Source organism: Calliphora vicina, chromosome 4 (assembly GCF_958450345.1).
Source record: "Calliphora vicina chromosome 4, idCalVici1.1, whole genome shotgun sequence".
Classification (NCBI taxonomy): Eukaryota; Metazoa; Arthropoda; class Insecta; order Diptera; family Calliphoridae; genus Calliphora; species Calliphora vicina.
The window spans coordinates 68,219,404-68,237,235 of record NC_088783.1 but is presented as its reverse complement, the minus strand read 5'-3'; the positions used below and the strand labels follow the sequence as shown (position 1 = coordinate 68,237,235).

At 29.2% G+C, this 17,832-nt stretch overlaps 2 protein-coding genes and 6 non-coding genes across 9 annotated transcripts in view; 4 read left to right on the top strand and 4 right to left on the bottom strand.

Annotated features, from left to right (window-relative positions):
- The window catches only part of LOC135959151 (tyrosine-protein phosphatase 10D-like), a 248,264-nt gene extending 247,358 nt beyond the window's left edge, over window positions 1-906 (top strand). For both annotated transcript variants that reach the window (XM_065510201.1, XM_065510200.1), the window contains one exon: window positions 640-906. In XM_065510201.1, coding sequence (XP_065366273.1) covers window positions 640-671 — 32 coding nt within the window. In that variant the 3' untranslated portion in view covers window positions 672-906. The remainder of the gene's footprint in view (window positions 1-639) is intronic.
- Window positions 907-7,510: 6,604 nt separating this feature from the next.
- TRNAG-GCC (transfer RNA glycine (anticodon GCC)) lies at window positions 7,511-7,581 on the bottom strand. The gene has a single exon. It is a non-coding gene; the product is annotated as a tRNA-Gly (tRNA).
- Window positions 7,582-9,048: 1,467 nt separating this feature from the next.
- Window positions 9,049-9,119, bottom strand: TRNAG-GCC (transfer RNA glycine (anticodon GCC)). Its single transcript has one exon. It is a non-coding gene; the product is annotated as a tRNA-Gly (tRNA).
- A 127-nt stretch (window positions 9,120-9,246) lies between these two features.
- Window positions 9,247-9,318, top strand: TRNAG-UCC (transfer RNA glycine (anticodon UCC)). The gene has a single exon. It is a non-coding gene; the product is annotated as a tRNA-Gly (tRNA).
- Window positions 9,319-10,389: 1,071 nt separating this feature from the next.
- On the top strand, window positions 10,390-16,041 carry LOC135958480 (piggyBac transposable element-derived protein 4-like). Its single transcript, XM_065509388.1, has 3 exons — window positions 10,390-10,519; window positions 10,744-11,512; window positions 15,966-16,041. Exons 1-3 carry the CDS (start codon window positions 10,390-10,392, stop codon window positions 16,039-16,041), a joined length of 975 nt encoding a protein of 324 aa, XP_065365460.1.
- Window positions 12,330-12,400, bottom strand: TRNAG-GCC (transfer RNA glycine (anticodon GCC)). Its single transcript has one exon. It is a non-coding gene; the product is annotated as a tRNA-Gly (tRNA).
- A 1,548-nt stretch (window positions 16,042-17,589) lies between the features above and the next one.
- Window positions 17,590-17,660, top strand: TRNAG-GCC (transfer RNA glycine (anticodon GCC)). Its single transcript has one exon. It is a non-coding gene; the product is annotated as a tRNA-Gly (tRNA).
- Window positions 17,661-17,741: 81 nt separating this feature from the next.
- TRNAG-GCC (transfer RNA glycine (anticodon GCC)) lies at window positions 17,742-17,812 on the bottom strand. The gene has a single exon. It is a non-coding gene; the product is annotated as a tRNA-Gly (tRNA).
- Window positions 17,813-17,832: the final 20 nt, after the last annotated feature.

Genomic DNA, 17,832 nt, shown 5'->3' with positions numbered 1-17,832 from the left:
TATGACTGATCAAACAGCCATTTTCAATGCCAAACAAACCTTATCAACAAAGTGGACAATTTCAACAAGCTAGCTCCTTCAGTTTGAGCCCTACCATGTTTTCAACAGACAGGCGGATAGTCATAGCTAAATCGTCATAAGGACCCAAAATATATAGCAGACTTTTGTGGGTCTGCTATGAATATTTCGATATGACACAAACGGAATGACAAATTCAATATTTTTATGGCGGATATAAAAATAATGTCGAATTTATTTGTCTCAGATTGATTCAGAAACGCGACCATAAAACAATTTTAAAATGTTTTCATAAAAATCACTCAGTTTTCAAATAATTGTTGAGTGGTGCTTCATACAAAAATTTTAAAACTATTTCTCAATCTGAATCAGAAATCTTAAAAAAAATTAATATAATTCTAAAACCACATAAACTTTATAATGTAACTACAGATACTACAGAAAAGTAGTAGGTATTTTTTTTATGATTTTTATATTTTTTACTAATTTCTTATTCAATTATCTGTTTGTACTAATTTTTCACTTCTAAAGCATGAAATTTCTGGTAATTTGCTTGTTTTTAAATCTTCAACATTTCCAAATATTGTGTTAATTAAAATATTTCAAAAATTTTTCTTGCAGACGATGAAGGTATAGCAGAATCGGGCATGTAAATCAACTTGGTTCTAAGGACACCTTATAAAAGAAACGCTTTTAAACTTTCACTCTGTTAACGATATTATACACATAAACATATAATACTTATGTTTTGGATAAAGAATTCAATCAATCAACCATTATGATAAAACTTGACAAATGCTGATATTAAAATCATATAAACGTTAAAACTTTTTTTAAAAAAGCCATGAAAGAAAACTTTTGCAATGAACAAAACAAAAAACAAACAAACCAGCAACATATTTTACCCAGGACACGATGGGCAATTTTGAATTAAGGAAGAAATGGCTTAAGAAAAAAAAGATTTCAAAAATCTTAAACAATTTAAAAGTTAGCCAAGCTCCTGAAAATTAAATAATTTTAACAAAACAATTAGCCCTAGTCCATTTCATGTTATTTAGAGTTAATTATGCTCTCTAGATTATAAATAAAATTGTGAATATTTTAAATATCCTGGTTGCTGGATTTGTTTTTAATGATAATTATTAAAACAAATAATCGAACTTAACTCGAAATATATATATATTTAAACAAATGAACATTTTTAAGGAATCTCGCCAATAAGGAACAAATAAAAATTATATATATATTTAACAACAACAAAAAGTATGTAATAAATGTATTTTAGATAAAAAGAAAACAAATTAATAACAAAAAAGAAACAAGGACACTTAATTAAACTATTTTACATTAAATGTATACAAAAAAATATAAATATATATAAAGAAAACCATACAAAAATTATACATAAATATAAATATTTAAACATAATTTTTAATTTATAAGTTGTAAAAGTAAAAAAAGAAAACATACATATTATAAAATAAATATTTAAAAAATAATTACAATTAATTAAAGATAAACAAAGTTAATACAGAGCTAACAGATAAAAAAAAAACCAACGAACTTATTTTCGAAATTCGGAATTCAACATATAGATTTAGAAATAATTGATTAATAATTTCAAATATAAAATAAAAACACAGCCATCAAATTCGTACGAAAGTGAAAATTAAAACGCATAACTCGCATAGATAAAAAAACGATTCCACTATGAAATGTTAAAGTGAAAGTAAAATATTAAAAATCTGTGTATACTTTTAGGAGTGACAAATTAATATTTCTTTCATAAGCTTTGTATTTTAAAACAAATTGTAAGTTGCGCCTTAAGGCAGACATTTTTTTAGCAAAACGTTTTAACGAAATCTGAAGAAGCGAAACCAAAACGATTATTTTCACGTTCGTACAAATTCTGTGAAAATTTAATTAGACTGAAAAAATTTTAAATCAAATGAACAATTTTATTGTTAATTTAGAAAATTTCATCAAAATTTAACAATTTCATTTTTAAACTGAGAGATATCTTAAATAAAATACACAATTTTTGTTTAAATGTAAATTTTTAAATTAAAGAAATTTTTTTTTCGAAATCGAAAAGTCAAATATTTAATTTTACATAAAAAGAATATTCTGTAAAACTAAAAGCAAATTGAGATTTTGTGGAAAATAAAAGAAAACATTTTGCAATATTCTTACACATTTAACAATTTCACTTTTAAACTGAGAGCAAAGAGCAAATATTCGAAAGAATTAATTCTTAATTTAATTTTCCAATTCAAATTGATTTTTTTCTGTTAACCATTCCATTAATGAATTCATTATGAATTAATTCACAGGCTTAATTCCTTAGTACTTCAAATGTATTGATTTCATTACTTTGAGAAATAATTCTTTAAAGAATGAGTTCCTTATTGAATTATTCAAGTTTTCTTTAATTCAAATCTATTGCAAAAAGGCTTAAGACAATTTTTTTTCATTCATTTTGTAAATGATTAAAAGTAAAACAAAGCCGAATGAAGAAAAACAAATTTCCTTCAATTTGTATTCGATTTGAATTAAGAAAAATTGAGTCATTAAAGCTAGAATAAATTTTATTATGAATTAATTATATTACGAAATGATTCAACAATGAATGAATCCTATTCAATTAAAAGCCTTTGAATGAAGCTAAAGAATTTGTTATATAGGGAATGAACATGAATTGCTAACATTTTTAATTATGAATAAAGATTTTAGTGGACTAAGCTTAAATTAAATTAACTAATTCCAAGCTCTGACAGAGAGTTTAAAAACAAACTATTTATATTTCTTAAAAATCTTGTCAAACACTTAAAAATTATGTTAAAGCAAAGAAAATTTGTATAAGAAATCTGCAATATTTTAAATAATATTCAGCAAGTCATATATACATATAATTTTACACAACAATATTCTAAAACAATAAAAACAAATTAAGGTTTTGAATTCCGAACTTTAAAAATATTTAAGTAATCAGTCCACATTCGACTTTATACGAAGGCTCTGTGTTAAAACTTTAGCCAGGCAACTTTATATATATTTACAACACCTTTTTTAGATGCAATTGTTTTATAAATATATAAAAACGAATTATTAATTATTATATTTTTGTTTTATTTGCTAAATAAAATACATACTTTATATTATATCCATTAGTAATGAAAAGTAACATAATTATTATTTTTATTTATCATTAATAAATAAATATTTTCGTATGAAAATAAGCTTGTGAATGAATGTGTAATGTAATTAATTTATCAAACAATTATTAAACCATAAAAACTGCAATACTAATAATTTAAAAACTAAGTAATTTGTTAATAAATTCTCTTCTTAAATACATAGTTATTATTATTATATTTGTTTTAAACCACATTTATGCATATGTATATTTTCTGTTTCTGTTTAATTATTTTTTTTTTATTTTATTGTATAATTGTTTTAATTTTAAAAGAAAATTTAACTATTTTTTCTGTTTTATTTTTGTTTTACGTCCATTTTTAAATGATTAAAAAAAAGAACCCGAACAATTGTATATTTTATTGTGAACATATTTTTAATTTTGTTTTATTTAAAAAAAATATATATATAAATAAATAAAATAATAAAAACATCACACATTTATAAAAGAAAAATACACTAAACTTAAATTTTTTCATTTACATCTGTGACTAGACAATATTTTATCAACTACTAAATTAATACAATTTTATAAAAGAAAAAGTATGCTGAGATTGAGACAAAATTAAAAAAGGCATAATTAGGGAACAATGAAATTTTAATTCAGAATTAAAAAATGCAATTCATTTCGTAAATCCATTCCCAAAAAACGAATTCACAGTGGAATTCACAGTGGAATTAATTCAATCAAGAATAGTAACAAGAAATTAACCATGTGAATAAATTCGAAATTAACTGTTAAATGATCAAATTTAATTTGATTTTGAAAATGGAACTACGAATTAATTCTTTCGTATCTTTTATGTAAAAGTTGAAGCTAATGTTGAACTTAAAGCATTCAGAATTCAAAAAGTTCTAAAAATTAACGCTAGGAAAAACATCAAGGTGAACAAATTGCATCCTTTTAAAATAAAGATTTTTTTAAATTTCACTATGAAATTTAGATCATTACAGGCGTTGCACAGGTCTTTAATAAAGCAGATAGTCGAGGAAGATTTCCAGAGTACTACCAACCAAATGGTCCACTATTATCGAGAGTTTATTCCTGCGGAAAAAAATTGATACTGCTGTCACTGGGTTGACAATATTAGGCCGAGTGAGAATCGGAATCGGAGCGTATATCCAATTTTCATGGGAATGTTAAATGTTCGTGGGAAAGTTAGAAATTGAGTTAACTACTAGCGCAGAGAAATAAATGTAAAACTAAAATTAAAATGATATCGTTTAAAAATAATCCAAAGCTTTAACCAAATATTACATCGATTGGAAGAGATTCTCAAAAAAGAAGCAGCAAAGCAAAAGCTGTCATTTTGCATTAAGTTTCTTTAATATAATTATTTTAACATAAAAATAGGTTTAGGATATTGGCTGTAAAAACCTTTATTTAAATATCTGTTGTATATATATTAGTTCATTTACCCTTTCGCGACCATAAGATTAATTTTTGAAGAATTCTTGAACTGTTAATTTTCAAAGACGATAACAAATAAATGCTGAAAACTAAAAGTGGTTTCATTCCGAAAGAAATTTTCGATTTACTTTTTCTGAAGAAGCAAAAAACGGAATTAATTCCTCTTTCGATCGGAATGGAATTCTGTGACAGGCATGAATATTGAAAATTTGATTTTGAAAATAGAATTAAGAATTAACTTTTTCGAATACTACCAATTATTAATAACCTCAAAATACAATAAGACCAATTTTGTAAACATAAAATATTATTCAGAATTTTTTTAAATTATCATTCGCGATAAACAATTCCTAATTCAAAGTCATGAAATATATGAATTCAAATACACCAATCTCTAGAATGCATGAATATAGCTAGTAACCGTTCTAGTTTATCGTTGATACCAATGATTTTTGTTCAAAATTGTCACCTCGGAAATAGTTCCACGAAAGCGGTAAAGAACGGTTCTATAACTAAGTCTTCCATTAGTGTGCTTTGTTCAAAATGTCACACTTAGAACTTAATTGGAAAAATATTCGATGTAAATTATTTCAGTGACCCAGTATTTTGGTTTTTAACGTAACTGATGCATTACAAAACCGACCAAATCAAATATACATATCGTCACCTTAAATGCAAACGGGCGTAACTACACTTTTTATTTTTTTTTCAGGAGAATCAAAAAACGTTATAAAATCAATAATAATAAGGTATTCTTCGTTTAAATTTCTTTCTGTAATTTGATAAAAAGAACCATAATCAATTTTACAAAACAAAATTTATAGCCTTTTAATCGGTTCCATGAAGTTCTTTCGAAACTATTTTATGTTATATAGAACTACTCCCTTATTTATAAAATTCCATACAAAATTTGTTTTGTAAACCTTTGACAAAATTAAAATTTGATTAGTCTAGAACCAATGTGTAACTAGTTCATAATATGTAGTTGATATAAAACTCTATATAATTACAAAGGAATCACAATAATGTTTCCACAAACGGGTTCTTGAAGTGGTTACGATATCCCTGGTTCTATGGATGCTATCAAAGTATCTAAAGTGGTTCAGCTTATAGTCATTCTAGAACTACTGATTTTAAAACAAGTTTTAAAAATATTCCAAGAAAAACCATGATTTTTGGTGTGAGACAGTTTGTGTCATGATTTTTAAATTGGAACCAATTGCAAGTAATTAATTTCTATCACATACCTGAATATGAATATTGAAACATACAGCTTATTAGAGATTTAATAATGCGCTTTAACGGTAGTTTTGTTAGAGTGATTTTAGCAAAAACATATTTAATCCCGATACCACAATTTAGCAGAGATTTATGGTCGTTAAAGTGATTATCGGAAGTGGGTCTTAATATGATGGTCAATTATGGATTGATTTCCATAAAACATGTTATGAATTCCATTTCCAAGAAACTTGATTGATGTGAATTTTATCTCAATAGCAACATATTTAAGAATTTGGACTGACGTCTTTTGTTGTAACAGATCTGCTGTCGTCGAAAGTTTTTCCCAGGAGAAAATTTCCAGTTGATTTGTAATTTTTCTTTGTCAACTGACTTTCAGTAGCTAGAATAGAAAAATTCGATGGATATAATCGAAATATTTTCCAGAGACATTTTTCACGAATGTTGACGTTACTGTTGTATGGAGCTAGAATAGAAAAATTCGATGGATATAATCGAAATATTTTCCAGGGAATTCCAGAGACATTTTTCACGAATGTTGACGTTACTGTTGTATGGAGCTGGAAGAAATCATGGTCTGATTCCAGGCAAATTCAACAGACTTTGAGCCTGTAACAAGAAATATCTTGTTGTGTCAGATTTCATCGAATATAAAATCGTTGTGAGACTTCGTCATGCTTGATTCATAGCACTATGAATCACATTTAACATAACATAAATATTGAACCATCAAAAAGGTGTGTTTTGTAAATAAGAATAGGGAAATTCAGATTTTGTAGGAAATTCAAGCGATTTTAAGATTAAAGGTTTTAAAATATGAAACATTCCTGTTATTTTATTCTCAAATATAATGATAATTAAAGAGGGGTTTGGATTACCGCTGTGTTCCGTGGAAATCTAGATAGAAAAATTTTCAGAATCCAAGCAAATGTAAACTTTCTTAATTTAATATTGTAAACTGTTCTCTACTATCTAAAAATACCATATTCATGCTATTAATTTCATTTATAACAAAAATTCTTCAGTGTACAAAACATTTAAGTTTCTTAAGAAATATTTTTTTTTAATTATCATACTTAAACACAAGGTGCCAAAATATAAATATTATTAATTTTACTAAAACAATACATATAAATATCCTAATATCTAAATATAGTAAAACACAATGGAGAAAAGCTATTGTTCAGTGCTTAATGTAGATATCGTTAGGAAAAAGGCTTAATCGACATTGTTCCAACCAAACATAGATCGTACTGAATTAGTTTTATTAACTTTTTTTACAATAATTAGTAAAATTTTGTATTGTATTAAAAATCTTATAATTTTAAGAAAATTATCAAAACCAAACTAAAAAAGATAATGTTCACACATGTTTTTTAAATGTGATTTTTTGTATAACTTTTAATATAAAAAAAAATAACATAATTTAATGGAAAATATTTAAAGTTTTCTTTTTTTATACATATAATTAATTGTATTTAACCAAAAAAACCCCAAAACAAAATATTTGTATGTTAGTTTTCCCCCAAACTATTGTAACCATATTCTAAAATGTATCTGAAAAAAAAATAAAAACTATATAAATAAAAAAAATAGTAAATTAAATATTGTTTGCATTTTGAATAAGGCACAGGAAAAAAAATCAGTTGCATCGGCCGGGAATCGAACCCGGGCCGCCCGCGTGGCAGGCGAGCATTCTACCACTGAACCACCGATGCTTATAACGGTAATTGCTTAAAATGAAACTCCAACTTGGGGGAGCCTCAGAGCTAAGCACGATCAGGAAATATATCGGTGTTAAGTAAATAAAATGATAAATATTTAATAAGTTTTTATAACTTTAAGATGCTCCAATTAAAAGATAAATCTTTTTAAAAATGTATTGTGTTGCGTGTATGCAAAACTAAAAAAACACTCGTTCGCTATAGTAAAACATCACATTAAAAGATTTTCTGTAATACCTGCTTTCCACAGATCAAAAACTCAAAAATTTGTTTGAGTTTGTCCAACAGTAATTTTTGAACAGTAATTCGGAAAAGAAAAATTGAAAATGAGAATTTTTATTTAAAATTCGGAAAAGAACAATTGAAATTGAGAATTTTCATTTGAAATTCCAATTACATTAGGCGACCTATGGATCCATTGTGATTCCCTTCAACCCAAAGTGATGTAAATTTATAAAGAAAATGTTGATAGAAATAGAAGAAATGAAATAACAAAAATAACTAACAATCCCATTAAATTTCATAGGACAGAATGCCTGGAAATAAGGAAAATTACTGCACTCTCTACTCTAACATAATTAACAATCATAAAACCATCCCAATTCCTTAATAAAGCCGATAATATTCTCTGGCGTATAGCCCATCATCCGCGCACACTCGACAATGATCCGGAGTGCAGTTGTCACTCTCTAACACTACTCTTTTTCAGCTCTAATAATATTCTGGTACCTGAAGTATTCAGTCTAGAATCCAAGGCCATGGAGATCCTACAATCCAGCCTACTTCTCCATGACCGGTTAGTCCAGAACAGAATTTCAGCAAATACTATCCTGTGGTTATTGTTGACTGGTGGATTCACCGATGTGTCCCTTGCCTCTAAGCATAGTTTTGAGACATGTCTTGCTAGCTCGCGTAATTTCATTCCCTTCAATACTAGAGTGCCCTGCTCAGTCGTGCCTCGATGTGATCAATCAGCCTGATGTACCAGCTTAGAGTTGACTCTGAGACTCCTAGTAGAAAGTCACCTTGTTTCCCCACCTGAAGAACACTACATTCATCAGAAAGTCTAAACGATATTCTGGTGTCCGTCTTCACAATGTAGCTACCTGAACCTGTCGATCTGTCCATTTTGGATCTGTCGGAACTATTTGGGGTATATTGTCGAAGTTTGTCTTCGTTATTATGTAGTCCGATGTAACCGGATCGTATAAGATTCGTGTATGGCTTTTTTCCTTTCCATAAAAGTGGTAAGAAGCGTTTTAAAAGTGGTCGAATTTCGGCCACCGGGCGATCCTAGTATATTTACATAAATAATCAAATAAACTTGAAAAAAGGAACTTAACTTAATTTTTTACATCTGATCAAAGCATATTTGGGTCCACTAAGTAATAATAAAAGTAAATATAAAAAAATATTTGTGTTTTCATTGTAACTAAATAAATAAAAATATAAAAAGTCAGTTGCATCGGCCGGGAATCGAACCCGGGCCGCCCGCGTGGCAGGCGAGCATTCTACCACTGAACCACCGATGCTTGTTGTTTGATTATGCCAAAGTTTTTATTAGTTATTTACGTATAAATAAGTTTAAAAAATTGAAAGCTTTAAGCTTTTATGTTTTACAATTGGTTATATGCAGTATTATGTATGAGAGTAATCAGGGCGTTGGTGGTGTAATGGTCAGCATAGTTGCCTTCCAAGCAGTTGATCCGGGTTCGATTCCCGGCCAACGCACACTTCTTTTTGTTTAATTTTCTCACCGTGTTTCTCTTTCTTTAGGTTGCTTTAAAAAATATCACAATTACAGCAACCAAGATTAGTTTTGATTATAACAAAAAGATTTTTTTTTGTTTTGCTTCACATTCTACACAAAGTAAATTGTGTATATGAAGCAATAAGTAAGATTTATATTCAAACTATCAGAAAATGGTTTACAAAATCAATCATATTTGTATGTATAAACTGGCATAATAAATCTGATAGTGAGTTATTTTGGATACCATTACCGCTAAGCTACCATTACTCCTAAAAACCCATTCGGCTCTAATACAATTACCTCTAAAATACCGTTACCGAAATAACTGCAATTACCATTACCGAAAAGATTAAGCCAGCTCGAAATTACCGTCATTAGTAATGACCATAACTAAAGTAATGTTACCGAAATAACTCAAAATATCATATTCGCTATAATTTGCTACTACCACCGAGATCTGTACCAATGGCAGCTCAATTCAGACTTACGCCAAATACTTCTATACTCTCCATTGTACCCTCCTACTCACTAAAGATTCAAAGTTTATAATTCAACCGAAATTGAACATAAACCATCTATCTAATTTAGCTGTAATGTATAGCGTCATCCATTTTAAGGGCTAGCCCTTTCGGCTTTAATGCGGGAATTCCCGTCATTCACTAGTCCTTAAAAAAACTAATGACTGGAATTCCCGCTGATATTCACAACAATTTTTTTAACTATTACAGCTGATTTTTGTTTTTTCTTTGGACGTAGTGAGAGTTGCTATAGTGCTAAAATACTTACTTTGAGAAACAAAACTCAATTCAACAAATTCTTATTGGAAAAATGTTTGGGAGAAAGATGTACGTTTTTGGTTTTTTTTGTTGTGTAAAAACGTCCACCATAAAATATATTGCGGGAATTCCCGTCAAACGTCCATAAGAAATACATGTACGTAAAATTAGTTGAGTTTCTGAGTGCAATCAGTTTGATAAACTAATTTACTGATAAAAAAAATTATAAAAAATAATTTTTGTAACGGTTTTATAACGTATTTTTCTTAAAAAATGGAAAATAAAAATTTGCAAAAGTGGGTGTCTGAATTATTAGAAGATTCTGAAGAGGAAATGTCATTGGATGATGACTTAACAGGATATTCAAGCTCTAACGACACCGGCGATGTAAGGGATGATAATGGTGAGCTAGGTGAATCTGATCAAGAAGATTCTTATCAGGAGGATGAAAAAAATTGGAAAATAATGATACCAAACCGTCGACAAGAAAGCGACCTAAAATAATTTTTCCTGAAACATCAAAAGATGAAATGCTTAAATTTTTGGGCTTGTGCCTCCTACAGGGCCAGAACAGAAAACCATCCATTAAAAAAATGTTTTCAAAAAATAAATTGTACTACCAACTAGTATTTGCGGCTGTTATGTCTGAAAGACGTTTCCAGCTAATTCTAAGATGCTTTAGTTACCACGAGTCATATGAGCAAGTTAAATGGACGGGAAAGCTGGAAAAAGTAATACCGCTTTTGAATTTAGTTTTAAGAAGTTTTAGAAATAACTACAGACCTAATAACGAATTGTCCTTAGATGAGTCTCTAATGCTTTTTAAAGGAAGACTATCGTTTAAGCAATACAATAAAGGGACACGTGCTAAGTACGGCATAAAGTTTTATGAACTTACATCAAATGATGGCTACATTTTAAATGCTGAAATTTATGCAGGAAAAGTTATAGAAGATACGATAGGATCGAAAACAAAAACTGTAGTCTTGAAACTTATGGATCCATTTCTTAACCGTGGCCACCATTTATTTATGGATAACTACTACAACAGCGTTAAAATGTCTCAAACGCTACTTCATTACAAAACCCACACCACGGGTACCTTACGTTTTAATCGCAAGACAAATCCTAAATGTATAACCACTAAAAAACTAAAGAAGGGAGAAATGATTTGGAGAAGAACTGGAAATGTTTACGTTACAAAATGGAAGGACAAACGCGATGTTTTATCCATAACTACGGCACATCACCCATGTCTTATCGAAGTATCCAATAGAAGAGGCCAAAAGCAGATGAAACCAATAGACGTTGTTGCTTATAATGAAAATATGGGAGGAATTGATCGATCCGACCAACTATTATCATATTATTCTAGTCCAAGAAAAACTATTAGATGGTATAAAAAGGTCCTGTTTCATATCCTGGATATGGCTGTGTGGAATTCTTTTTTTAAAGCAAGGATCTCGTGAATTACATATCAAGTACGTCATCTAAAGCCACAAGGAGAATCTCCTTCAATAGATTTGAGTACTCAGCACTTCCCATAAACAAGCTTTCAATAAAAAAACTGTTTTAATTTAAAATTATCATTTAATGTTAGCATAAAAGTATAGTTTTTAATAAAAAATAAAAGATACCTTTTTAAAAAAACTTTTTCATTTTTCTTCATATTAATGACGGCATGTCCCGCAATTATATTCTGGGAGCTAAATAAACTTCATAAAACTAAATGACGGGAATTTTCGTCATTAAGGAATTCCCGCCTTTTGTTATACACTGCTACATATATCATTGAAAAATTAAATGTGTTAATTCCCGTCATCGCGGGAATTCCCGTCATTTGATCCACAGTCAAAAAAAAATTATTAAACGATAAAAAAGCGGGAATTGCCGCTCTTAATTTTTATATGAAAAAAATATGTGATTCTCTTGGTAGCTACAGCTAAATTCATGTGCGGCCGAAAGGGCTAGTTGCTTAGGCAGGTGAGTTGTTACACACTCCTTAGCGGATTACGACTTCCATGTGCACCATCCTGTTTTTTAAGCAACCAATTTGGGCACCGTAACATTACGTTTGGTTCATCCCACAGCGCCAGTTCTGCTTACTAAAATTGATCGAAATAATCCAAAAATCAGCATTACGCCATTTCGAATAGTTAGACAACTTACAAAAAATAATAAAGTTTCGCTTGAAAATAATAAAAAAATTCAATTGCATCGGCCGGGAATCGAACCCGGGCCGCCCGCGTGGCAGGCGAGCATTCTACCACTGAACCACCGATGCTTGTGTATGATAGATTGAAAGTGTAGTATATACACTTCAAGTTACTCCCTTTGTATCTTCTTTTACCATTTTTGTTTATTTTATCTTTCTGTTCACTGAAAACATCCCTGTTTTTATATTTTCTTTTAATGTTAATAACATTTAAATGTAACTTCTAACTTTGCCACTAAGAAAATTAAAAAATACCGGCTTTATAACATTTTGTTTTCCAACCGTCATGTTTTCTCTCAAAGGCCAGAAATTATTAATCCAATGTTCATGGTTTGCTCTGCTGTCCCATAAACAGATGAAACATGGACATTTAAGAAATAAACCATTTAAAGAAAATCCTCGTATTGATACTTTTCCTGTTTTTCGTTCAATGAATAATAGCTACAACTGCATACTTATTTATTACTTATCCCTGCATCAGCTTTGTAGCTTAAGAGTGACTACGTTTACCGCTTCCCCACTATCCTAAATGTCACTACACACAATACTTGGAACCCACGGCTTATTCAGGTCCTTAATCTCATTATTTTAGTTATTGAAATATGTGTTCCTCTCTAAGTCTGTTATAGGTTTTCTATGCATTTCTAAATCATTAATTTACAACTGTTATTTCGGTCAAAATGGTCACCGAAAACAATACCTAAAAAAATAATTAAAACTTTCCAAAAAAAAATCAAATATGGACTTTTCAAAAAATAGTAAAAGCTTTCAAGGTTTATTGTCACACTGTTTCAAATCCATTAAACAGTAGAAAGAAGGATACCTTGAACCAGGGTTGGCAAAATTGATACCATCGTACTTTTTTTGATACTATTTGATGTTCAAAAGTACCGTGGTACTCCCGAGACTCATCTGATATGCACAAATCATATTGATACCGATATTGTACGCTCTTTTAAAGAGCGTAATAAATGTCTCATTTTTTCAGAAATTCAATAAGCATTGTTGTTGGTTGGTTTTTGGATGAAGCATAGCAAACACACGCGTTTCAATTACAATTGAACACAAAAAAACAAAGTTAAAAATAAATAAAAAATTTGAGAGTATTTCGGCCGTATAATGTATATTCTTTCATTTCCTTAAAATTTAAATTATATTCATTTAATAAATTGGTTTTATTTGACAAAAATTCTAAATTTAAACTTTCTTCATTTTGTTGTTATTTTAAGTGTTTGACATTATGTTTGCTGGGTAGCTCTCTCACCAAATATCTTCATTTTTATTTTTGAACATCACTGGTCTAGTTTAACAAATTTTCTCCAGAAAATGTTTTGAGTGGAAATAGTATTATTCCGTTTTTAATGAAAATGTTTCCAAGCGAAAAAAACTCATTTGAGTCAATTAGCACTCAATATAGAGCATTGGCTGATATAATTGAAATTAAACATTTAGCTAATGAAAATATATGTATGTCATTTTTAGTAAAGGTATCGCTAGTTCCTATGAGCATTTCACTGGTTGCTTAGGCCAGATCATCAGGAAACCTTTTCCTAAAAGGCTTTAGAAAAAATATTATGCAAATAAAACCATAGAGTGATTGAGAATTACAGACACTCAAGCTTTATTTGTAAAAATATCAAAGCTTAAACAAAACACCAACAATAAACAGTGATTTTATCTTTACTTACATTGCCTTACTACAATTGGTAGGTTTCTTGCCGACACAAACTGTATTTTGTAAGTGAGTAAAGAAAAAACTAAAATAAAACAACTTGCTTTATTGTTTTCGCAAGAAAATCAAAACAAATTTATCGTTAAAAGGTTAAAATTAATGTTTTCTGACATTTCTAGAATTATGACTGGAATTTTGTCTATACCTCATTCATCGGCTAATGTCGAAAGAGTATTTTCAATTCAAAACATTATAAAAACAAAAGAAAGGAACAAACTTCATTGCAAAACATTGTCTAATCTTATTCAAACCAAAGATTTACTTAAATCTTCACATACTTGCTGTTTCAATTTAAATTTTTTCAACAAATTATTATCCAAAAATATATAAAAATTTTATATTTGTATTTAACATTTACAACTACTTATGATCTCAATTTGTGTTGTTATTTATATAATTTTTGTTTTTATAAAATATGTCTATATGAATTATAAAAGAATATTTCATAAACAAAAATGTTATTATTATAATTAAACAGAACTGAATTAAATTTTAAGTTATTATTATTTCTATGCTTTAAATGAATTTTTATACGTTTTTCTTGTTGTTTTGTTGTTAATAAATATTAAAAAAAAATTGTTTTAGTACAATGGGGTTCAAAAAAGTACTATCAGTAAAATATTTTGATACCGAAAGAAAAAATCATTTACCATCCCTGCCTTGAACATTGAAAGAAAACCTGGATCAGGAAAAAAGGGTCTAACAGATATTGATAAGGCAAAAGAAGTCGAACAACTCTTTCGAAGAGCCCTAAACACTTCTATAAGAAAAGCAGCTCGTAAAGTTAAATGCTCTGATTCTTTTGTGCGTAGAACCAAAGCCAATGCTGGGTTAAAGTTGTTTAAAGTTCAAAAAGTTCCAGATCGCAATGTGGTAAAAAAACTTAGAAGCAAAAGAACGTAAAATTTTATAAAAAAAAAACAAGTAAGAGAGCTATATTCTTATATACCCTACCAAATTATATTTCAAAATACAAATTTTAAATATTTTTAGGTAAACAAAATTTATTTTTTTTTTTCTAAAGTTGTTTATTCATTTTTTTTTGAATTTTTTTTGGTGAAAAAAGAACCTACTATGGTCTTATATACGTCATTGCAAAGGTCTTTGAAGTATCTATCATTAGATATCCATATTGTCTATATTAATGACTTAGTAATCCAGATATAGGTCCAAAATCGAGGTTGTCCTGATTTTTTCCTCATATCTCAGCCATTTGTGGCCCGAATTTGCTGATTTTAAATAGGAAACTTCTCAAAAGCATGTCTGACAGAATTATTGAAGATTTGGATCCCGAAGATATATGGGGTCTTTAGAAAATTGATTTCAACAGACAGACGGACATGGCTTAATCGACTCCGCTATCTATAAGGATCCAGAATATATATATCTTATAGGGCCGGAAAATTATATTGTGGAAATTACAAACGGAATGACAAACTTATATATACCCTTCTCAAGAAAGTGAGAATACACCTGTTGTGTGATAGATGGTGAAATTTTTGTACTGGCAGACTTTTCACAACTTCTGGATCAAGATTTTTATGTGGCTGAAACAAACAAAATTCCCCAAGAAGTTTCTTGTGTGGTAATCCACGATAAACACAAACATAGTATATTACGGAGAATCTACAAAAACGTGACATGATAAACGTCCAAACCTCAAAGCAACCGAGAAAACAGTGCTGAAAATTTTAACAAAATTTTGACCATATACAAAAATTATGTTTTAACTATAACACCAAAACACTTTAATAACTTTACTTTTTTATATTCACAAATATGCTATAAATAAAAATACAAACAAAGATTTTAAAAATAAGTATGAGCCATTATTACAACTTGCCTTTAAGTTCTTAATTGCTCTATTGCTTAAAGTTACCTTTTACTATTACGAACTTAAAGGCAAGTTGTAATAATGGCCCTAAGAGTGCTATTTTCGGCTGTGCCAAATCCTTCACCAAAGTATACATTTAGATAAATATTAAGTTAAAACATACCTTTTTACAAGTTTATCGATGAACAATTACATTAATTTAAATCATAATTTCAATAAAGATTTTGTGCATAATTTCATCTTTGTGGCAGCTTGAACAAAAAACGGGATAAAACAAAACAGGTGATACAGAGGCTTGTTAAAAAAAATAGTTTATTAAAAGTATTTTTTATAAGAATCCCATTCACTTTTCACTTATTACAAAGTATATTGCTATTTTTATTGCTTTCTTTTTATCTATTTATTACATTTAACAACACAGCCAATAAAACACGAGATCAAAACTAACCCTCTGCTGCAGAGGCTTCTTAGCAAAATGTAGTTTGATTAAAAAACACTTTTATTTTTTGTAAGAATTCCACGAACTTTTCACTTATAACAAAGTATATTGCTATATTTATATTATATGTTGCTAGTTTTTCATATTATTCGTTATATATTTCACAATTTTTAACGCCTGCAAAATTTTTGCAAATCAACCGGTGAATGATGTAGCAAAACTAAACAATAAAATTATGAGAGAGAAAAATGTAAACAAACACGCAGAGTTGTTTTTTTTTGTCCAATGAGGATATGAAAATATCAGTGCTGCCAAGTTTATTATAAGTGTAACGATTTTACATTTGTAACGATTTTTTTTATTCAAAGAAGAAATTTTAATGCAAACACTGTCATTTAGAGAGGATTATGTACCAAAATTCATATTTTTTTATGATGGTAAAAAGCTTTATTATTTTTAGATTAATTGAATTACAAAAATAAAATTTTGGAAAGTGTGCACATAATGAAGAATTAACAAAAATATTAAAAGAATAATTTATTTTATTTTTGAAAAAAAATAAGAACATAATATTTTACCATTTCAGCAAATCATAGCGGTATGTATGCTTTAATATTATTATATCATTAGTTTATTTTTTCACCAACAATAATTTCCAGTAAGTTTTAGGTCCGGTAATTGAACGCAACTGAAATTCGGTTGACATCCATAATTCACATTTAAAACGGACATTAAACCGTTATTTAGCACAACTTTCTTTTTTGTAAAGTTGTTGTTGCTGGGTTGACAGCCCTTGGCCGAGTGAGCTCGGGTCATTCCGGTGCGTAGAACCGGCTGAACTTAGATCAGGATGGAGCAACAGGCTTAATGCCTTTTGGTCTCGCATAGACCGTGCCGTCCTTAACTTATGCCCAGCATGTGGTCAGGGTCCTCATGACACCCTCCACATATTTAACTGTTCAGCCAACCCTACTTCACTCAGTCCAATGGATTTATGGACTCATCCTGTTGAAGTAGCTCAATTTCTTGGACTTGAACAACATGCAGAACCACCAGAACATCCAGATTGATTATTGTAAATTGTTCATGCTGCTACAACAACAACAACAACAACTTTCTTTTATTCCAATTACTTTGAATCAAATGGAAAATGTATAGAAATAGATTTTCCTCACATTCCTGAATGTGTTAAAATGGCAACACTGATCAATCATAAAATAGAGCGATGTTATAAAAAGATTGGGAAAGCACAAGCATCGGTGGTTCAGTGGTAGAATGCTCGCCTGCCACGCGGGCGGCCCGGGTTCGATTCCCGGCCGATGCAATTCTGTTTTTTATTTTGAATTTTTATTTTTTTTAATTTAATTTCATTTAATTATCTAAATTTTTTAAAAAAAAATCAAATTGCATCGGCCGGGAATCGAACCCGGGCCGCCCGCGTGGCAGGCGAGCATTCTACCACTGAACCACCGATGCTTATGCATTACCAGGAAAAT

What these genes read in the sequence shown, in the direction of transcription:
- LOC135958480 (XM_065509388.1), top strand. Translation starts at nt 10,390, where the DNA reads ATGGAAAATAAAAATTTGCAAAAGTGGGTGTCTGAATTATTAGAAGAT. An exon ending in CGATGTAAGGGATGATAATG is followed by an intron (nt 10,520 to 10,743) that starts GTGAGCTAGGTG and finishes ACTACCAACTAG; the next exon opens with TATTTGCGGCTGTTATGTCT. An exon ending in CCAAGAAAAACTATTAGATG is followed by an intron (nt 11,513 to 15,965) that starts GTATAAAAAGGT and finishes ACGAACTTAAAG; the next exon opens with GCAAGTTGTAATAATGGCCC.